Source organism: Pieris rapae, chromosome 12 (assembly GCF_905147795.1).
Source record: "Pieris rapae chromosome 12, ilPieRapa1.1, whole genome shotgun sequence".
Classification (NCBI taxonomy): Eukaryota; Metazoa; Arthropoda; class Insecta; order Lepidoptera; family Pieridae; genus Pieris; species Pieris rapae.
This window is the reverse complement of record NC_059520.1, coordinates 3,910,814-3,932,592: the sequence shown is the minus strand read 5'-3', so window position 1 is coordinate 3,932,592 and position 21,779 is coordinate 3,910,814. Positions and strand designations below refer to the sequence as shown.

At 32.4% G+C, this 21,779-nt stretch overlaps 5 protein-coding genes across 10 annotated transcripts in view; 2 read left to right on the top strand and 3 right to left on the bottom strand.

The window, feature by feature from the left end:
• LOC111001185 (mediator of RNA polymerase II transcription subunit 12) overlaps nt 1-6,286 on the bottom strand; it is a 28,179-nt gene extending 21,893 nt beyond the window's left edge. For all 5 annotated transcript variants that reach the window (XM_045630313.1, XM_045630315.1, XM_045630317.1 and 2 more), the window contains exons 1-12: nt 5,833-6,286; nt 5,562-5,721; nt 5,292-5,483; nt 4,932-5,042; nt 4,757-4,858; nt 4,459-4,639; nt 3,819-3,994; nt 3,068-3,429; nt 2,505-2,654; nt 1,492-1,579; nt 1,077-1,222; nt 374-515 (exon numbers count right to left, since the gene is read on the bottom strand). In XM_045630313.1, coding sequence (XP_045486269.1) covers nt 374-515; nt 1,077-1,222; nt 1,492-1,579; nt 2,505-2,654; nt 3,068-3,429; nt 3,819-3,994; nt 4,459-4,639; nt 4,757-4,858; nt 4,932-5,042; nt 5,292-5,483; nt 5,562-5,721; nt 5,833-6,027 — 2,005 coding nt within the window. In that variant the 5' untranslated portion in view covers nt 6,028-6,286. The remainder of the gene's footprint in view (nt 1-373; nt 516-1,076; nt 1,223-1,491; nt 1,580-2,504; nt 2,655-3,067; nt 3,430-3,818; nt 3,995-4,458; nt 4,640-4,756; nt 4,859-4,931; nt 5,043-5,291; nt 5,484-5,561; nt 5,722-5,832) is intronic.
• Nucleotides 6,287-7,163: 877 nt separating this feature from the next.
• On the top strand, nt 7,164-11,941 carry LOC111001188 (mitochondrial DNA helicase). Of its 2 annotated transcripts, XM_022270956.2 has the most exons (11): nt 7,164-7,253; nt 7,407-7,598; nt 7,706-7,932; nt 8,008-8,272; nt 8,590-8,737; nt 8,852-9,008; nt 9,256-9,405; nt 10,281-10,469; nt 10,560-10,748; nt 11,131-11,217; nt 11,432-11,941. In XM_022270956.2, the coding sequence occupies exons 2-11, from the start codon at nt 7,481-7,483 to the stop codon at nt 11,732-11,734; spliced, it is 1,833 nt and encodes a 610-aa protein (XP_022126648.1). In that variant the 5' UTR covers nt 7,164-7,253; nt 7,407-7,480; the 3' UTR covers nt 11,735-11,941. The 2 variants fall into 2 exon arrangements, with proteins under 2 accessions (XP_022126648.1, XP_022126647.1); XM_022270955.2 differs by lacking the exon at nt 7,164-7,253 and having other exon boundaries at nt 7,267-7,598.
• A 94-nt stretch (nt 11,942-12,035) lies between these two features.
• On the bottom strand, nt 12,036-14,738 carry LOC111001187. Its single transcript, XM_022270954.2, has one exon. It carries the CDS (start codon nt 14,487-14,489, stop codon nt 12,384-12,386), a length of 2,106 nt encoding a protein of 701 aa, XP_022126646.2. The 5' UTR covers nt 14,490-14,738; the 3' UTR covers nt 12,036-12,383.
• A 162-nt stretch (nt 14,739-14,900) lies between these two features.
• On the top strand, nt 14,901-16,836 carry LOC111001182 (serine/arginine repetitive matrix protein 2-like). The gene is made up of 3 exons (XM_022270946.2): nt 14,901-15,192; nt 15,272-15,667; nt 15,754-16,836. The coding sequence occupies exons 1-3, from the start codon at nt 15,165-15,167 to the stop codon at nt 16,455-16,457; spliced, it is 1,128 nt and encodes a 375-aa protein (XP_022126638.2). The 5' UTR covers nt 14,901-15,164; the 3' UTR covers nt 16,458-16,836.
• Nucleotides 16,837-16,938: 102 nt separating this feature from the next.
• On the bottom strand, nt 16,939-19,668 carry LOC111001183. Its single transcript, XM_045630625.1, has 5 exons — nt 19,643-19,668; nt 17,894-17,988; nt 17,548-17,750; nt 17,198-17,384; nt 16,939-17,054 (listed from the first exon to the last, which is right to left on the bottom strand). The coding sequence occupies exons 1-5, from the start codon at nt 19,651-19,653 to the stop codon at nt 17,011-17,013; spliced, it is 540 nt and encodes a 179-aa protein (XP_045486581.1). The 5' UTR covers nt 19,654-19,668; the 3' UTR covers nt 16,939-17,010.
• Between the last annotated feature and the right edge of the window lie 2,111 nt (nt 19,669-21,779).

The window sequence follows — 21,779 nt, the reverse complement described above, 5'->3', positions numbered from 1 at the left end:
CAAAACTACATACAAACTAGCGCAATCGTCTATAATATGTAGTGTCTATGTTATTATAGATTACAATCTACTCATAGCAATTTTATAAATTTCTTTTTTTTATTCAGTCCCTCTATCTATCAAAACTATGTAACATTCCAGATATTATTTAAAAATTAAGCGGATACAACAATTAACAATAAATACTAAAACAACCCTCGTAAATAAGTACATTTGAACGTAATGCAATATAAAGACGAAATTATTTCTGAAAGTTTTAAACAACTCTAAAATAACGTTTGAAAATAATTTTTAGAAACTTATACATTTGTCAATTTGTTAAAATTTATTATATAATTTTAATTGTGTTATCCAAATTTAGAACTGGTGTTACCTTGATGCTCATGATGGTGATGATGATGCTGCCTTCTATCAAGTAAAGCAGCGGAGGCCATAGCGCGATGCTCGCCCCAACGTGCACCGCAAACGGCCCATTCGCATAGTACACGCACTACTGCGTACGAACATACGTACTCCTGGTACAAATATTGTCAATGTGTGAGAACTATTGACTGATTAACTCGACGTTTCCAAGATTTATTATATTCACAAAGAGTGTTGTGGAGAAAATTGTCGTAAAACTGTTAAAATATACTATACAACTAATAAATTTCCATTTTAAAGAATAGATTGGATTTGGTTTGGAATAATTTTAATGATTAAATTTGTGTTTGCCTATCTCTGAATTATAAAAAAACGGACCTAAGGAAATCTACGTTAACGTTATCTGCGTAAACGTTTAAGGTCCATTTTTATTTATGAAATTAAATTTAATTGATGACGTAGTCTGTATTCTACTATCGTGTAAATTAATACGCGTGATTTTAACTCGTGAAATTTTTTTTTACAAATTTTTAATGAATTTTATAAAACCTGTCACGCCCAAATAACGCAACAAAGACAAAAGATTATTATATTTTTAATGAAATAAATTTACAAATGTAAAAACTCCACTAAACTGAATGTTATTTTATACATTTTTATCATGAAATCAAACATAGCTTGGTATTATTATTATTAATTTTCTAAGTACTTACGGGGTCTTTAGGATCTTGATTCCCATCTTTGTTTGGCGAAGTGCAATTGGCGAAAACTTCTTTATATAGCGTATCTAAATTATTGTTTGGATCGACACGATCAAAGCAATGTCGGTCTAGGGCTTCAAGCACCGCTAGTACACGCGCTGAAATTAAGTTTGTAAGTCAAAAGTTATTCTCACAAAGAGACCAAACAAAAGTAATTAGTACTAAGGGAAGTATAGTGATTAATTATGAGCGAGCGAGTTAAATTTATAAATAATTTTACAACAAAAATAGTGTCGTCGTAGTGGTGCCATTTCATGAAAAAAAATTAAAAAGAGTTTAGTGGAAGGCACCTACAGTAGTTATTACTTTAACTAATTTTAAAACAGTAATTTACGTTATAATTATTTAAACCTTAAAATAAACTAACCTTGCGAACTAGTTTGCCATTTATCTGTACACCATTTGCTCTCCGCTTTCTTACTTCTAGCAGAAATTTCTTGTTCTGCTTCATACACCTACAGAAATAAAGTTTCATCAGTTAAATCAGAGGTTGATATATTTGTTGTGGGCTAGTCAATAGAAAAAAGCGTAGTGTTGCGGGCACCTAATACGAACTAACTAATCTATATTAACAGTATATATTATTGAAACTAAGTCTGTACAAAATGCATTATACAAACGATGATGTGCACTTTAATAAAAACCTAAAACTATTTTATTGGGATCAAATGATGTATATCTGGTGTCAGTGGCGCTTAACTTTTAGGTGGTTCAGATTTCTGTACGTGATCATTTGTTTTTCTCATATGCAAATAGATGATCAACCTTTTGTGCCTGATACGTGATCGACTTTTGATCCTAAAGCATGTGGTTTCTTTCACGGTACGAGCGTGTGTTAAAAGCTCACATAGACAGCTAACACTAAAGATATCTATGTAAACATCTATTTGGACACTGAAAGTTTTTATTTAGTTGTTTAAATTATCAATTCTTATTTTTGAATTTATACTTTTGGCGCGAGGGAGAAAAATGATGAGAGCGAATATTTACGATGCGCGCGCACACCAACACATAAATTCGACATCGTAAAGTTAGGTCTAGGTGGCACGGAAATCGATATGTATATTTAGAACATATGTTTCGTAACGGTACAATTAAACCGTGGGAATAAATAAATATTATTTTGGTGTTTTCAACAAAATCTTTTTTTAATTTTAATATTTATCGTTAATCACTGCAAGCATTGTAGTTATTTTTTTCCATACGCCAAAAAAGTATAACTTCTAACACGTGTACATCAGTACAAACACTCTTCTTTTTTACTAATTGTTAGTTCTTATTGTTGAATTCACTAAGGGCCGTATTCACTTATGCGTCATAACCCAATTTTCTGTAGGATGTTTGACCCATTTTAGATAAGGTATTTATTTTAAAACTTACCAGTCGTTTATGCTCTTCAGTAATTTCTGAATCCATATGAGGCATGGGCAACGCCGATGGTGGTAAAGGAAGAATGTCTAAAGGCGAGCCTTGAAGGGCCGACCCACACCCAGACCAAATCATAGCAGTGGGACATTCAATACATATAATCTGAAAGAAAAATACTAGTCACTTAGAAGATACAGACACCACCGGAGTTGATTCAATAATATGGTGGTCCGAATTATCCAAGAAAACAAGGTAAATTCATTTAAAATTTACATTCATAATCTGTTTGCAAGGTTCTGAGTGTCATAATTGAAATAGTACTTTACGTTTATTTTTATTTGTTTTAAAGGTAACTCAAGTACAACAAAACTTGAAAATTAAAATAAATCAAACTTTATTAACATAAGTTTGTTTCCAGTACGTTTCGGCAATCATAGTTAGCGAGAATCGTGGGTATGTAACAATGTAATAAATTCACGTCTATATCTGCTAAAGAGGTATATTCAATGGTAACCCGCAAACAATATTAAATTTTAAATTAACAAAAAAACTCAAGATTTTATACTAAAACTCACCTGTAATATAGTGCCCAACTGAATTATAACATCTCTATGAAAGGAACAACTCAATATTTCGCCAAAACCAACTTGCACTGGATTAAGAGATGCAGTTATAACTGTATTCAACGTTGTCTTAGTGTCCCGTGTCGGGGACTCATTCTCTTCTTTAACTTGCTCCATCGGCTGGGACGGATTAGGTGTTCCCAAGGGATTGGGTGTGCCCAAAGAGTGGTTAGGGTTTGGAGTCCCAAGGGAATGGTTTGGATTTGGCGTGCCGTGATTTTGATCTGCGGGAGTCGCAGATCGTTTTATTTGATTTATATTCGGTTTGACATCAACATTTGTTTCGACTGGTGAGAGTGGGTCACAATTTATATCTGAAACAAACAATAATACATAAAGCAGCCAATCTATTTATCTTATATCTTTAAACAAGCAATTCTTGTATATATATATTTCGGGGGCGATAAATCGATCTAGCTAAGAATCATTTCTAGAAAATGTCATTCTATTCGTGTTTTATTTTTTATTATTCTGTCAGTAGGATCGAAAAATATTATTCATATTTCATCATTTTATTATTGTGTAATTCGTACTTAAATGTAATTTCCAAAAAACACAATTAATCAAAAGATAGATAAATACTGAGCAAAGCTCGGTCATCCAGGTACTGGATTTAATACAAGTAAATTGAGAATAGTAAGCATCATAGTATGTATTGCCAATTATAAAATTTAAAAAGAGGTTTAACTAGAAGTAAGCTAACCTGTATTTCTATCATTTTTAAAAACAGCCGGCTGATTAAGTGTACGAAGTGTTGTTTCAGAGAGAACTGAACATATGGCCGCACATTTCTTAGCACAAGTGGTAGCAAGGCGGCGTGATAGACCCTCGCAACAGACGAACTCGCACATGTATTGTAATGCCAAAGGGAGAAACAACCTGTAATAAATGTTTTAATTATAATCAATAGATTTGATATAGAAATTAGTCAAAATAAGACAGACGTCTACCTACATTTATGAGTAGTATAATTATATTTTTTGTGTTCTATAATAATAATTTTGTGAATATGGGGTCGTTCAAGTATTTTGTAAGCACCATATTGAGGTTTCATTGATTTTCTAATTTAGTGATTATGTCATGTCAACAGCAATTATTTACTGTTTTACACACATTAGCTTTATTTTCATTATAAATTAGATAAATTTTTTTATTATAACATTATTCCTACAAAAATTAATATGTATTTTGCTGAGAAGTAGAGGGGGGAGGGAAGAGAAACTTCAATAAACTTGCTTACATAATACTTGAACTTAAATAAGTAGGTTTATAAAATTAATTTCATAGCTACATTGTATGCTTGTGGTAGTTACTATGTTTCTTAAAATAGCAAAATAAATTAACTCAGTAGACCATCATCAAGAGATCTTTTATCAAGTAATTCAATAATCCAACTGAGAAAATCATGTCTGTCTAATAAGCCCTCATCTAAAAGGTACTTTGCTAGACGGCAACAATAGTTCCATTGTTTTAAAGCTTGACGCCAGTCTGTGCTCTCTGGTCCTGGTGTTGATGAACCTAATACTAAAATGATACAGACTTATTGTTTAAAAATTATCTAGCTTCAATAAAGTGCTTTCTCATACATTGTGGCCTCACTATTAAACTATTAAAACTTTAACAATAAATAAAAACCCATACAGCTAGAACTCCCGGGAGAGTGCATTGAACTTGATGTAGTTGAATTGGGTGTTGAGCTGCCTGGAAGATGTCCTGATATATTGTGACTAGGAGTACCTTGACCTGTAAGATATCATTTCATATATTAAAAAAAATAAAAAAGATTCAGTTGAGACGAGAACCATTTATGGCTTACCTGATTGAGATGGTGGAGTTTTGTCAGAAATATTTCCTACACCACTTTGATAATATTCAGCTAACTTTGGTATTTGATCCTTTAGAAATTTAATTAATGTTGTTGTCCATTCTAAAAGGTAATTTTTCATATATTCAGACAATTAAACCTTTTGTAAAGTATTCAATAAAAAAATCATAGAAATAAATTAATGATGATATGAGGCTTAAGGTCAGAAGCAATTGGTAAAACTTTAGATGATTGGGAAAAATTAATTGCCAAGAACTTAAGAGCAATCAACATAAATATAACTACAATTCAATTTATGTATCTTCCTAAATGAGTGTAATCTACAGTTATTTTGTTTAATTTTAAACTAACCTGTTGTTGGATCGGGGTGCTGCCTCTTTTTAATTTTAGCTTCAGAAACAGCAACTGTGTAAGCAGAGCTTAATTTAATAAACCATGCGGCTCTGGGCATTGCCACTTGGTACTCAGTGAGTGTTATAAATATTTCCTCCTTTTTGTTAAAATTTGGGGCCTTTTTTGCTAACACTGACAATGGCTTGCTACCTAATGCACACAAGAAAATATATAAATTACAATACAGAATTAATTAAATATTAAATAGTAATACCCTAGACTAAGTACCAGCTAAATCTTTAAACCAGGCCTCGATTTGTGGTTTAGTTCTTGCTGTGGCAGGCCAAAAATTATCCTTAGGGTTTACTTGTTGCCTTTTTTTTCCACAATCAGGTAATGTATTGAGTTCTTCCTTCTTGGAAAGTATACCAGAAAAGAACTGACCAATCTGAAACGACAATAAACAATATAATTTTGACATTATTATTTATAAATTGATCCCATCTAATACTTCTATATTGTGACACTCTGGACATTATATAGAATTTCAATTAATTACCTTGGTAGCGAAAGCAGAATGATTAAAATTTCTGGCTGTTCCAAACTCATCACTAGATTGTGGAGCTGTTGTAAAGCCATGTTTTACATTTGCTGAGGTAAGTTCATCTTCTTTTTGCCTGGGTTCTTGTGGGTACACGTCAGGGGGGCCTAATCGAGGTCTTTTCAGAGGTCGTTTTTCGTACATAATCCCCATCTTTTCTGATAAAAAGACACTATCTACTAGTCGATACAATAACACAATACACCCCTAAGAGTACATGCTGGTTGTCCTAGATACGTTAATCTATACTTCTGCCTGAACTCTTCATTATAGAAATATTTCATAAATTGTGGAATTTGCGGAGTAAAAAGATTGAAAGTGATTGATAAAATGAATTCCAAGTCCAAAAGAAAACAAACTTCTGTGATTTCCTTGACCAACAACTCAACCATATAACCACAGCATACAATAGGAATTAAATTTGACTTAAGCGACAGTGTTGCCAGATGGTGTTGGCGGCATACCCCTAGACTATTTTGATTTCTCACCTGAAATCCCCTAGGATGCCCTCACCAGTTGAACCCTGGGGGGGGTTAGTTCCCCCTCAATCATCATAATTTAGGACACATGTGGCTCAAACCTGGATCGCCACAAGTACAACCTAAAAGCCAATGCAACACGACACGACACACGGATCCTATTCTTACGGTCTGTTCGTACTTTAATTTAGCTCCAAAATTAGGAGCATAATATACAATAGAAAAACAGTACAGGTTGTACTTGGTGTGTTTTTTGAAATTTCCCCAAAAAAAACCCTAAACATTTTTTCTCCCTATTCTGTACCTAACTCGGTTGAAAAACCCCTAAATCTAGGGGGAAACTCCCTGATCTGGCAACATTGTTAAGCGATATTGCACAGTTTAGTTCATATAAATTGAAGATCTGTTCGCTCTAAATGTGTAGTTGTGATTTTTGTATACTTTGTCTATAATTATATATAGATAAAAATATTTATTGTTGTTTAGCAATTTAAACTTTAAGTTTTGCTCTCTTGCATATTTTTAGCACAAACTTATATGGAATGAATCCGACGTTTTCTTAAAATTACAGAAAAAAATCCATACACATCAAGAAAAAATCCAAGTGGAGGAATCAAAAATAAATTGATCCGAGAGATGAAAACTTTTTGCTCAACTTTAAAACAATTTGGCAGAAAACTATAGGCCAGTTTAGAAAATGTAACATTAGCAACACTCCTTGGGTCACAGATTAGGATCCGACGAATAAATTATTTAAAAAAAAAAACAAAGATTAGGAATGGACTGTAGATTTCTGTGGTGAAGGCTTGGTTGTCTAAACAAAAAATAGAAAATGTAAACAAACATTGCTGAAACTTTCATTACCTGAATTTAGGTTATATACAATATTAATTTACATTTGTACGTTTTTATTATTATATTAAATTTACTTTTTGTAATTATTGAATTGTTGACCTAATACATCTTATGAAATACCAATAAATATGTTCAAAATATTAAGACTTACAACAGTAAGACATTTCTTAAATGTTAGCAATAATACATGTAATGCAGGTTTATTGCGACAAATACAAAATGTAGGAATAAATGATATTCCGAAAATATCATTGCCTGATATTCGAAAACTAATGCGGCAAAAAGGTTTTGCGGTGCAAGATGGATTTACGTCCCTTATCACTAAGTGCTCCCTTTGCCTTAACGAAGAAAATAAACCAGATAGTAAGGTGTACATAAACAAAACAACAGGTACGTTTTCAATCATACTAAGATACCTGTAGATTCCTATTATCTGATGAAAGTAAGTTTTACCCGCATTCCTTACAAACAATTAGATGACAATTCTAATGTTACAGGTTACTTTTTATGCCCAAAATGCAATGCACACGGTGATTGGAATATTCTTGAAAGACTTATAAAGAAGTCGAAAGTGGAAGGCAGTATAAAGGATTACTTTGATAAGTTGCAACAAGATAAATATAAATTTGATAAACATTGGGAGAACCTCCTTGCTGAAACTACCTCATTATTGAACCTAAGTGAAAATGAAGTTTTGGATCTTTTTAGATTATTTGAGTTTCCTGTAAGTTAAAGTTTGCTAGTGATTTAAACAAATAAAAATAAATAGACATACATATTATAAAAAAAAATGTTTCAGTACCACACTGAAGCCCACAAGGTACTATGTGATGTACAAGTATCCAAGGATCGGACAGTATTATATTTTCCTTTAAAAAATTCTTTGGATACAATTATTGGATACAGAAAAATACAAGCAGGTAGAGAGGAAGAAGTAGAAACCTGTGGTCATCATCTAGCTGGGCTTTTCTCATGTCGATCTTTTAAAACTCTCAAGACTGATCAGGCTATTTTAGTGCCAAGTATTCAGGATGTTTTAAGCTTAGCTTCTAATAAAGTTGCTGGTAAGAAGATTTTAAGTAAATAGTTATACTAAAACTTACATAATTAGTGGATTAATTTGATTTAAATAATGTTTTCCATTAAGTAAACTTTTTGTAAGTATTACATATTTTAAAAAATGCTCTCTGGTTGTTTAATCTCATACTAGGCTTTGTTTATGAGAAACTACAATTTAACTACAATATTTATTGTTTCTTTAGTAATAAAACCAGGATCCTAACAAAACTAGTAGTACATCCATTCAAAGTGATTTTCTCAATTCTCTCAAAAACTCAAAATTGCAATGATAATCTTGTGTGTTAACCACTTCATGTTTCAGGTAAACTAATATGGTTGAGCAACTGTAGTTTGCCACCTGTTGTGCTTCCTGTTTTGGAACGATACCAAAAGCTCTGCTTGTGGGGTGATTGGGAGAATATGAGAGCAGTTGCTGAGAAACTTGGCGAAGATAGATGTTTTTTTGTTCGGTAAATTATTGTTTATTCACAAAAGGCTTATTTGCCCAAAAGCAATACTTTCTGAGAGACAATATATATATTCTTAATTCTAGAAAACATAATTATATGAATTTGATTATTTAGACCCACTGATGGCTTGGTAACTGCATCAGAAGCAGCCTCAGCTAATTTATCTTTAAAAACACTTGTGTCAGAAGCAAAACCAGCTTCACATAGATCAATTACCACATTTGCCTCGCTAAGGGACGATGTTTTTGCGGAATTGACAAACATTGATAAGGTATGAACATAATATAACCTTTACCTAAAAATTTAATGATGAAGATAGCTTGCCCTGTGAATTATAATTGCAAAGATATTATGACACTTTTACGATTTCAATAAAAAAAAATAATAACAAGCCAATCTTCGCTAACACATAATGCTCACATTAATCTACTATTGCTTTCTGATCAGTTAGAGTTTTAGATTTGACCATAAACAAAATTATAAGACAGCAATTTTACCATCTTATAATAATGTTATAGGTGAGAGGAGTGAAATGGAAAAGGTTTCCAGCCCTTACAAAATTGCTGGGAGGGCATAGACGAGGAGAGCTCACAGTGATGACGGGACCCACAGGATGTGGGAAGACCACGCTTTGTGCCGAGATGTCACTTGATCTTGCACAGCAAGGGGTTTGTATTTCAAATTTCTTTGTCAGACCGATAGCAAAGCAACCCAGAATATAGAACCGCAACTGTATATCTTAAAAACAGAATGTAAACTATCAAACTAATTTTGCAAAAACTATTTTTGGCAGTTGTTGAGTCAGAATTAAGTTGGGATAAATTCACACTAATAATAAACTGGAGATGGTCAATAACTTGACTGGAAAAAAAATTTAATTATCTTAGAATGAAAAAATCATTATTATAGAATGGTATATTAATATACTATTAAACATCAATATTATAAAATATGTAGCTAAATACTCGGTCAGACAATATCTACCAATGCAGCAATAAAAGAAATCAACACATATGATAGCAAAGGGTTTTGGACGTTTAGAGAAATCATGAAATATAAGACAGCCACAATATAACAAAAGCCACGAAAAATAGGTTCGTAAAGACATTTGAAGCGTGGACCTTGCGAGATTTGGAAAGGCCGAAGATATATATGAGATATAATAGAAATAGAGGAGAAAGCAATATACAAACGTCACGGTACTTTAAGAACTCTGTATTAAGCAGTGTCTGTTTTCAACAGTAGAATCTCGCATCCTTCGGACATGTATATTGGCGTGGTGATTAGTCGTCACTTTGGCCTGATCAGATCAAGTCTGCCGTAGGAGGTTCACTCTAACAGTGCAGCATGACCTCTAATAGCCAACGAAACGTCATGAAGCGCATTACATTCAGCCCTTTCTATTACCACTACTACTGGAGTGTACTGGATAAGCAGAACTTAATTTGAATAAAAATGTTTTTCATAACTGCGTTCTAAAAACTCTTGATAGCTATTGTATGGCTGATCTTCATATTATAAACGTTATATCTATTTGTTAAAGGTAACAACGCTATGGGGTAGTTTTGAAATCCGCAATTTTCGTTTAGCACGTACTATGCTGCAACAATTCGCGGGAGTGCCCTTAGAACAAAATCTAAACGAATTTCCAAAGTTCGCTGATGAATTTCAGAAACTTCCTGTCTTCTTCCTCGCGTTTCATGGACAACAACCGATCAAAGTCGTAATGGAAGTAAGTAATCATAGATAAGAAGCCAAAAATATCAGAAAACAAAAATTCGAAAATTTCAATGGGTTTATACGTAGTAAATGTTGTATACAGGCCGTAGAACACGCACGTTATATGTACGATATCTCACACGTGGTAGTAGACAACGTGCAATTCATGCTCGGCCTGGGAGAGGAAAGAGAAGGTGACCGATATTTGCGGCAAGACGCAGTAATTGCTGCATTCAGAACCTTTGCTACTGCTAGACACTGCCACGTTACACTTGTTATGCATCCTAGAAAGGTATGTACCCAGGTGGTTATGTAATCCGTGATTTATGAGATATCAAAACTTGAAATAATACAATAGGATGATCAAACTCTTATAAAGAATATGCCTATCGATGAGTATAAAGAAATCAGAAAAAGACAAACAATAGATAGAGACAATATTTTCCTTTTTGCAATGGAAATAATAAATTTGTTTTCCCGTCGTATTACCATTTACCTGTATTGGACAGTATCCTTGCGTAACCTTATATCAAATAACAGAGGGTCAGTGTCTTTAAAAACTTTTAATCCTGAAATAAGTTTTATCATAGCCCTATGTTTTGATAATCTTATTATTATATTTACTTAAACCTTCAAGCAAAATGTCTTCTTGTAATAGTTTTTAATATTTATAGGAAAGAGATTCCGAGGACCTGTCGACTAGCTCTATTTTTGGCAGTGCAAAGGCATCACAGGAAGCTGACAATGTATTAATTATTCAGGTAATTTTTGTTATGATAAAATTTTCTTTATGCGTTTTTAAATTAAAAGTATGGATTGAATTCAGAAGATAATAATTAACCAACATTTACACAATATTGGTGCCGGTCATAACTGCATGTGCAGAATTCCCTTTTAATTTATGTGTGTTAATCTTAGAAATATTAGAGACGAGGTACTATTAATGATCTTAACAAAAGATTATTTTAATTCTAGGATAAACGATTGACGGCAGTTAGAGGAAAAAAATATTTACAAGTAGCAAAAAATCGCTATAGTGGTGATCTAGGAATTGTACCATTGGACTTTGATAAAGATTCCTTAAGCTATCAGCCTAAAAAAAAGGCAAAGAAACAAGATGAACCAGAAAAACTGCTAGACGATTGTTTTCAAGAATATTCATTAGATGAGCCCCAAGACATAAGCCAAAGATTGAAGAGCAGTAAAAGTAAAAATAATAAGAAAGAAAATGTAGATAATTTTCTTAATGATATATTAAATTTAAATAGAACTAGATAAGTACACAAAAGCTACATTAGTATTTGTATAAGTGCTTATTAAATGCTTCTTATATATTTCTTTATTTTCAGTAATAAGGAATTTCTATAAGTTATGTTTTTTGTATATTTGTTTGGGGGAGTTGATAGTCACTAAATATTGAAGATAAGTATTTATTATGCAAATAAATATGTAAAGTAAACAATGTTATACAAGCCAAACAACTGATCTTGATATTTTTTGTTAAATAAACTTTAAATTACAATAAAACTTAATTAACTTAATAACTAACAAGAGATAATATATTAACATTTGGCATTATTTTTATACATACAATATCATATCCAGATAAGTAAATCTATCCTACATTACCTAGAACTATATGTGAAATTTTACTACTTTCACTAATTTCATTATGACAAACATACAGTTTTAATAACAATTCTGTAATAGAGACAATTAACATGCTAATCATGTGAAGGTCTACAAAAGGATTTTTAATCCAATAATTTCTCAAATTAATATTATTTCTACTTTTCCTATTTCTATCTAAATCTATTAATAAACATTTATTTTACACCGAACTGACACAAACTAGGTTTCATGGCCAATTTTGACTTCCTTTTTCAACAACAGTACTATTTTCCAATGTAGCAATATACTACACATTTCACTTATCAGTACTTTTCAATTTAAGACTATGTAGTGCATCAATTAAAGATGAATCATTTGAACGCTCTTGCTTCCTTTTACATTTAGGACATGGCAAAGTGACATTTAAACATTTAGAATGAAATACACTTGAGCACTGATCACATCTAAATGTTGTACTAGTTTCAAAAGGATATAATATTTTTGGGTCTCTGCAAACCTCACATATAAAGCCTTTCTGATTACAGAGCCAGCACTCTAAAACATGACCTTTAGCAAAGTGGACAACTTTTTCCAATTGCAATACTAAAGATCCATTTGGTATTTGAGCCAAATCTGAAATAGTATACAAATGCACATGATCATACAAATATTCCCTTGGCCACACACGTTTCTGCAATTCTTCAATTACAGGCTCCCGACAGGTAAATATGTATGCTCTTAAAAAATTTAATTGAACTCTTAATTCTTGCAAGTTTGCCATATCTGACACTCCAACATAAATTTTTGGATTCAGCTTTTTCATATCTATCCATGGTTGATGTTGAAATTCCAAAAGAAATAGTGCTGCTCTTTTAGAAACAGGATATCTTTTAAAATCCCAGTTATGAATAACTCTAGCAGGAATAATGAATACATTAGCGTCCATGCAATTAGAGCAAAAGTATTCTCCAGTATAACCACAAACTTTGGCCTTTGATACTGTACTTCCTAAGAGATCCTGACAACCATGACATTGATAGTTTTGACTATCTAGACCTTTTTCTCTAGATAGCAGCCCTAATTGCTTTATCATTTTTTGTAATTCATTAACTGTAAATGAACCTGTTGAATTTGATATGACCTCAAAATCTAAGCTATGTAATGATGGATCGTCAGGAACATTTTCCTCAATAATCAATTGACAATCATCATTATCTTCAGTAGTAATTTTTAACTCTTTATGAATATCTTTCATAATATCTCTTAAGTTAGGAGTGTTTGTGTTTGTTTCAACATACAAGTTTGAGTTATCAATAAGAGATGAAAGACTCTTAAGTTCTGGAGTTTTTATCATACTACTCCCATGAGATGAATTTGAGTTAACAGATTCATTATCATCATTCAAATCTTTAGACCAACCTTTTCCACTTAAAGAATTTCCTGTTATAACAACATCACTAGGAGCAACAAAACCCTCAGAGTCAACAGATGTGCCATATATTTGAATTGAATCTTGCATCACATGACTAGGTTCTTCCCCAGTTTCTTTAACAATATTTTCAATTTCAGGATTTAAATAAGTTTGGTTTTCAATTTCTGTTTCATTGTCATTACTTGCAGTTTTTCCCGAATCCTTAGACAGTATAAAATCTAGAGCTTCATCTTCATTCAAAGCCCACATTTTACCTAAACCTGTAACTTTGGATGATTTGTTTGGAGTTGATGCTAACTTTGGTTTTGTATCATCAGACAAAGTGCTAGCAACATCCAAACCAGCGGAAATAGGAGCCACTTTCATAGTTGGTACCCAGATGCCAGCTTGCATTAATACTTGCTCTGGCCATTGATTAAGAAGACTAGAGTTTGTTGGCAAATTAAACTGAACACATGTTTCTAATCCTTGTATTACCTTTTGTGCCACTTCAAGGACTTCAGAATCACAGACAAACGCACTTCTGTTGTAGAATGGCTTTACAGCAGATATATTTTTTAAAAGAGTAGACATGTACGATGAAAGTAAACATTCATTGAGTGCTATACGAAGCCATGCTCTGCATTGTCCTATCTCAGTATTAATTTGGGGTAACGCAGATATTTGATCAATGTTTTGACGATGGGACAGTACTAAAATAAGTGGCCAGAAACTTGACTGCGGCCGATAGTCTGGATCTCCAGAAATTACGTTTTTTGCTTTTCGTAAAAACGTATCTTTTAAACCATGCAAAAATATAGCTTCTAATGCCATGCACAGTGTGTTTGTTGAATCCGTTGAACCCAAGACACTGTGAAAATTTTCTTCAAATTGGCTATTGTATTGAATGTCTTTCACGCACTCCGACAAGTTATTTATTAATGATTCTTTAAGAATGGTATCTCGACTACGTATATTAAAACCCGATGTAACATTTTTAAAAAAAGACATTGTGACGATTCTAAGAAACTCACCAACGAATAATATTTTATATTGATGTATAATTATAATTTAAATTAAAACTTGAAAAAGTTGAACTACGAAAATACAAATATTTTTGTTTGTCTCTATAAATAATTGATTTATAGACGCCATAGATTAGAGTCAAAATTGCCACAGAGTTGTAGAAAGTGCTCGTCGTATGAAAAAGACGGTTCGTTACCGAAATTTAGTAGTAAATAGTATTCGACTTTCTACATACACTACAGTTAAGTCGTCTCGACTAAGCCCCCTTGTGGCGGACTTTGCTTTGACGGAGACACTTGACATTGCCATTGTCATATGAAAATCTTATTTTTCCTAAGCTATGATATTTTTTTTTAAATTTTATGACCTGGTAACCTAGACCCTAAGCTATGAGATTCCGGTAGATATACAGTTTATTAATTATTTTCAATACGCAATCTTAAAATTCTGCGCCTGTGCTTCTGCGTTCAAACTCATCTGTGGATAGAGTCTCCATCTTAGAAATCTACGAAAATTTCATGTTTGTTGGGTTTTGAAGGTGTCAAGAATCACCTTACTTTTGCTGTTGATGAATTAGTCATATTTAGACAATAATTGGTTTCAATATATAAACAAACTACACGTTTGCTACTGTGTACCACGACAAATTAATTCTGCATAATGGCAGACACTGTCAATATGTCTTTAGGTACGTAAAATCAATGTAAGACCATGAGGTGTTTTAAAAGTGCTTTGTGTTAATTGTTGCTATTAATAAAATGTTTTAGATGAAATAATAAAACAAAACAAGACAAAAAGAGGAGGATCAGCCCGTGGTCGTGGCGGTGGAAGAGGTAGAGGACGGGGTCGTGGTGGACGAGGTGCCGCTAACCGAGGGCGTTCACAATCTCGATCAGGAACTCCAAATGGTCCACAGCGCTCACGCTCTCGTTCTAGAGGACCTAGAGGTGCAGCGCAGCCAAGGGGTCGGTCTCAATCTCGAGGCAGATCACAATCCAGAAATAGGTCTCGTTCACAGCAACGTCGTAGATCAAATTCTAGAGCAAGATCAACATCTAGATCACGTTCCCAGATCAGAGGTTTAACTCCTAAAGGAAGAGCCGGTCTGGAAAAACAAGATAATGAAATGCCAAAACTTCTCAGATTTAACAGAGCAAATAGAGGTGATTATTAACTTATAATCTAGTAATTTATTGATAAATACAACTAATTCTCCTGATTACTATATGTATATAAAAAATCTTTGCAGGTGGGTTTCAACTAAGGCGCTCTAATTCTATGTCTCGTTTGCAAAGTGGAATACATAGCAGACTGGGTTTGGTTAATAGAAAGGGAAATATGACTAACAATTTTAAACCCTTGGCTGTTGCTAAGCGTGGTATTGCAAAACGAGGTCGTGGCTTTACAACAAGAAATAAATACAGTAATGTAGGACTTAGATCTGATCAAATTCTTCAAGAACAACAGAGAACAAATGTCATAAGATCACAGACATTCACTAGGTCCAGAAACAACTCATTTAATGGATCTGCTTCTCAACTTACAGTCAGTGTAGCTAATGATTTTGTTAAAAGACGTAGAAACAGTGTTGGCAATAGCAATTATTTAAGTAAGCAAACATTAGCACAACTTAACAATGAATATGGAGGTGTCCGCAAAAGAGGTGGACCAGGAAGTGCAAAATCAGTAGGTTCAAACAGGTCAAACAGGTCAAATGCAAGTAAAAGATCAACACAGTCTCGAGGAAGAGGGAGAGGGAGAGGTAGTAATCGTGGAGTTGGCAGAAAGTTTGTTAACAAACAAATTCTGAACCCAAAGTTACAGCAAGAAATTGCTGCTATTCAAGGTAAAAATTATGGTAGTAACACAAGTGAAACTCCGGCAGGTGTAAATTTCACACCTACTCCTGCTACAACACAACAACCATTACATCAGAGATTTGCTATGGCTTGAAGTAGATCAAACTGAATCTATTAAGCTTGAATTTTCAGTAATATAACATAAAACTACTATATTCTGACATCTGTAATGTTTTTGTTTTGTACTAAACATGTGTAAACTAAGTAAACAAGATTTTTGTATTAAATATTAACTACCTTTAAGCTATTATAGGTAGGTTAGGTCCTTAATAGCTAACAGCTCATTACTACAGAAACCTGATAAAGAATATGTTAGTTATATAAGAGCTTGTAACTCACCTAATATAGATGTAGTATATATCTTTACCATGCAAAAATGTAATTTCTTATAGATATTGCAATATGCAGTGACTCACCTTTAAGTACATACTGTAAATTATTGCTTATTGTTTTTGTCTTAAATTTATATATTAAAGTTTTTATGACAGCTGCTGTTAAAAACAGATTGATACATTGTTGTTTTGTAGTAATAAGACTTTTTTACAGAGTGAAATAAAAACTAAGAATAAATAAACTGTCTTTCTAAAATACCATATATTAACTTTAAAAAACTATAAAATCAATAATTGTCTATGTAGGTTTTTGGTTTACATGTTATAAATTTTCGGCAGCATTATCAGGGAGTCCGTAACTGAAAATAATTTGTAATTAATTGAGTCGTAGTTTATATTGTATGGTATATCATTGGGTTTTATTTTATTGTTCAACATTTGCATATTCTTGTGATTACTTAATCATTGACTGAAACTGATATGGAATATGTGCTGTACTTACAATTTTCTCCAAGGATATTTTTTAATATCAAGCCATGGAATGAATTCACATCAGTTACATTCATACCATCTTCAATGTTAGAATTTGATTCTGATCTTGTGAATGTCCAACCTATATGCTGGCCACAGTGTGGACAAACACAAATTTGCCAAGTGTATCCTGGAAACCATGAATCAGCACCTTGACTCTAAAAATGATTTATCGTTTTAATTCTCACCATTTCTTAAATAAAAAAATGTAGTTTCAAGTGAAATCTTTAAAACATATATGTATATGTTTAAGATTTAGGAAAGTGATTTACTCTTAATAAATTTTTGACTGAATAAGGATGGAATTGGGATTTCACTTACAGGTCCAATGTTTTTACAGTTTGCTTTTTCGCTAGTAATTATTTCAAAGTTGATTCCAAAAGGGTTTATTAGTGTTTGTACTGTAACATTCTCTTTGCCAAACATGCTCTGTTTTTCTACTTTATTAGCACCTGGACTTAATTTATTGAGTAAATAGTATGAGTCCACCAAATCAGTGCCACATTTCCGGCACAAAAGTACTTCTGAAATTGTGACATTAAACAATAACAATAAATTTGACTAAAAATGCAACCTTCATTTATTTATTTATATTAAATTTAATACAAAGACATAAGAATGATATAAATAACAACAATGAACAAAGTGTCAACCATTAGCTTCTTACCTTGGCCATTGGAATCTTCCTTACAAAAAGTTGTATCAAAGTTATTGCATATACATATAACTAGTAAGAACAAGACAGAAAGCATTCCTGTTTTCCTGTAAGGAAAATTTAGTTCATTACATTCATTCATTAGCAAAATTACTTTTTCCCAATGTACATCTTTACTTAATAGGGATATAACATTGTTTTAACATAACTATGTTTGTGTTGCATAAAATAACTTTAGAATATTTATTAACAACAATTTTTTTTTTATTTTAAACATCTAAAATATATCATACCTATTTCAACATTTTAAAAATATGTACATATTCTTATTTCTTAAATAATAATAAATTTTATGGATCAAGAGGCAAGTAACCAAGACAGTTAGAGCTATTACATAAACATTTCTTTCTGTCCAATTTCAGTTGGTGAGGCAAAATTTTATTATTAGCACCATAATTAAATGTTATTTCTGTATGAGGTTCAATATTTAAACAACTGAATAGACATAATTTTGGTATCATAGAATTGACACGAACAGGTATCATAATTGAATTCGGTTCACAACAATGATTTATATATCGTCCAATATTACCAAAAATACTAGGGTCTACATATGTTTCAATAATTTTATCATCAACAATTTCCTTTAAATTTAGAATGTAATTAATTTTATTTTGTAAGCTATTAGAATGGTGCCTTCTATCTGCCTCAGATTTAGTCAAAATCTCACCAGCATATTCACAAATAAAAGAACCCTTTGAAATAAATTCTTTACAAAACAAACCATATCCTTTAAATTCACATTCTTTAATGTAAAGATTTCTCATAGGGCCTCGTTGAACAGTGCGATTGTTACAAATGATAGAACAAGAACAGCAATCATTACATTCTGATATAGAAATTACTGACTCAAAATCATTATAGTTATCCAAATGTGTTTTGTTTCTGTAAATGGTCACACAGGGACAGTCATTTGAACATAATTTACATAGACAGTGTCGGGTTATTTGTGAATTAAAATCATCAATAAGTGTATTATATTCAGAGCTAATTTCACTAGGACCTGGTATATTTTCAGTAATATAGTATATATTGCTAACTATATGGGTGTAGTTATCCATCTTACTTATAGTAGATTTGCAAAGCTGTATGCATAAGTTAAAATAATTCTATGGATTAAGATTTAATATTTTTAATTGTACAGCTAAACATAAACACCCTTGCAGAATCTGGCTTAATTTTTTTAACACTTTCACGGGATTTGTGTCCTTGAAGCATTAATTGCTTTTCTTCTTCAATTTTGACTTTTGGTACTTAACACTGAAAAAGCGCAACAACTCGAATTCCTATAGAAAAATATACAAGTTATTTTCACAATTATTATTCAAGATCACGATTTTTTTAAAGAATAGAGAGTAATAATAATGAAATTCGAATAGTACCAATTGTGATCTGAAAATTAGCGATTACCAGCCTGCCAGCCAAAATCACATTTGAGATTACTTATTTGAACTTTGTAGAAAACTTGTTTTTTTTTTTCCCTTTGGCTCTAACACTGTTTGTGCATTAGCCTAGAAAACTTGTTAGTTTTCTGTTTAATACTAGACAAAGTCACTTTGCAATTTGCGACGAGCGTGACCTACTAACTTAAGCGTCAAATGGTTAGACAGTTTAAAGTAGTAGAAATAATGGATGGACATTTTGACATATTTCTTACAGGTGCCTGGTGATCTTGGCGGTCAAAAGGCGTAAAACACTAACATTTGACGCATGGCTCAAAAGCGTCACACAGCCGGCAATTACTATCCTCGACTGACAAATGATGTTATGCGTTAACTCTCGTTCACTCTACCTTAAATATTTATCATCTTTAACCAAGCCAGCCACTCATATTTGCGGCCAGATTTAATTAAGGAATCATATATGATAATAAATATAAATGATAGAAAATTAGAGAATAGAATACCTAATTAGCTTCAATTTGACATTTAATTGACAAATTTACGTTATAAACAAGGCTGCGAAGAGTGCGGCAAGATGCGCAACGGCAACCCTGATTTTTAAAATCTTTGCAAATTTCCGTGATGTAGACGATATTTTATTTAAGAAACAAGTGAACGAAATTGTTTCCTAAAAATCAATTAAAAACCTAGCGGCTATACTTTGATAGGTAACTTGGTACAAAGATATTCTCCTAATTATAAATATTCATAAAAAAATGTTTTTTAGCAAATACCCGATGAACGACTATACGAACGAACGAAACATACGAATCCTGCAGCTAAATTTTAGACCATGAAAGCATCGTTCAAAATGAAATATTTTATTTTAAGGTAGCTCAGCAGAAAAAAGTGGAATTTCATAAAATATACATTGTTCTATACAAATTCGTTTGACATTAGAGGGACAGACTTATGGCAAAGTCACTTCGTGTAGGGGGCTTACTAAGCCCGGCTTAGTGGAGATGCTTTAACAGTAGGGTGCGCGCCAGTTAAGTCTGCGCGTGGCCAAAATTTAAACTAATCCTAACAAAATTTAAAATACATAATGCTGTCTGGGCCGCATTGGAGTTGTTGTGACAGGTGAAGTTTTGAGTGTCTTATGTTTTTATTCGTATTTATTGATCAAATTTTGTAATCATCATGCCAAAAGTTATTAAAAGTGATTGGCCGAGAGATTGTTTTAAAGGTGAAACTTTCTTGTGAAGCAGAACGGGACAATAAGGGGCCAATTGATCCATTTTCTTAAGTATGGGCTCGGGTTGCTTTCTTGACTTTGACTTCTTGACTTTTTGGTGGTATTTTGCCAAATAACGCATATATGTGTGGTATTTTTTCTCCGTGTGGGATATTTTTGTTATATATAGTATATTGTTGGACCGCACTGTCATTCAAATATCTGAAAAAGGTAATAGAAGTTACCTTGAGAGAAGTGAAGCTTTATATGAAATGTCTTCCAATAACTGAAGTAGTGTTTAATACCATCACTATGGAGGAATGGATTAATGTGTGTTAACACGTGGAAAAAATTTAATACCAATATTGTGTATCTTTTGGATATAGAAATAGACAAATTTATAATTGATCCTACAAGTGATGATTGAAGCTTGAACACTTCGGATGACGAAATTACCGAAGATTCAAACAATACAATGGAAGACCCACTTAAAGACCACACTTATCCAAAATGTAAAAGTTCTGTTAGATGCCTAATAAAAAAATTCCAAAATATTTAAAGTTGTTTTCATTTATTTTTAAAGTACAAACACTTAAAATCGGTCGAGGCGGTCTTGAGCTATGGTGAAATCGATCTGATATTATAAAATGTTGTAATTGCTTGTTATTACTTCTTGCCCACTCTACGCCCTTGACTTGCAAACTGGTAGTAAATGTTAATTTACAATTAGTTTATGTTATGTTTAGTTTGTGTTATTATGTTTACTTATATGAATAAAGATATTTTGATTTTTAAATACTTGATTTACCTAGTTACATTTTTTTCTTATCTCCTATTTATATTTATGATGGGAAAGCAATTTTCCATAACAAGCAGCCTCGTCGCGCGCAGACTTAACTGTCGCACACTTTAGTAGGTATATACACGAACTGTATTTTTTATACAAAATTAGTTTTCAACTAATCTACTCTATACTACTATTAAGGGGGTCCATAAATTACGTGAGTTTTTATTTTTATTTTCTGTAAATCCCCCTCTGGTGAGATATCGTGAGATTTTATTCAGCCTCCTCCCCCATCCCCCAATCTCACGTGCGATTTTTCAAAATGTGGGTTTCTTACGTAAACGCGTTGGAATATTATTGGAAAGAGAAAAAAAAATGCTTCTTGCTTTTACGATGAGTTAAGACTAGTAATCAATATTGCTGAGAGTTTAATTATAA

What these genes read in the sequence shown, in the direction of transcription:
- LOC111001183 (XM_045630625.1), bottom strand. An exon ending in ACTGTAAAAACATTGGACCT is followed by an intron (nt 17,385 to 17,547) that starts GTAAGTGAAATC and finishes AATCATTTTTAG; the next exon opens with AGTCAAGGTGCTGATTCATG. An exon ending in AAATATCCTTGGAGAAAATT is followed by an intron (nt 17,055 to 17,197) that starts GTAAGTACAGCA and finishes AATTATTTTCAG; the next exon opens with TTACGGACTCCCTGATAATG.
- LOC111001182 (XM_022270946.2), top strand. Translation starts at nt 15,165, where the DNA reads ATGGCAGACACTGTCAATATGTCTTTAG. An exon ending in CACTGTCAATATGTCTTTAG is followed by an intron (nt 15,193 to 15,271) that starts GTACGTAAAATC and finishes AAAATGTTTTAG; the next exon opens with ATGAAATAATAAAACAAAAC. An exon ending in ATTTAACAGAGCAAATAGAG is followed by an intron (nt 15,668 to 15,753) that starts GTGATTATTAAC and finishes AAATCTTTGCAG; the next exon opens with GTGGGTTTCAACTAAGGCGC.
- LOC111001188 (XM_022270955.2), top strand. Translation starts at nt 7,337, where the DNA reads ATGTTCAAAATATTAAGACTTACAACAGTAAGACATTTCTTAAATGTT. An exon ending in GTACATAAACAAAACAACAG is followed by an intron (nt 7,599 to 7,705) that starts GTACGTTTTCAA and finishes CTAATGTTACAG; the next exon opens with GTTACTTTTTATGCCCAAAA. An exon ending in CGATCAAAGTCGTAATGGAA is followed by an intron (nt 10,470 to 10,559) that starts GTAAGTAATCAT and finishes TGTTGTATACAG; the next exon opens with GCCGTAGAACACGCACGTTA.
- LOC111001187 (XM_022270954.2), bottom strand. Translation starts at nt 14,489, where the DNA reads ATGTCTTTTTTTAAAAATGTTACATCGGGTTTTAATATACGTAGTCGA.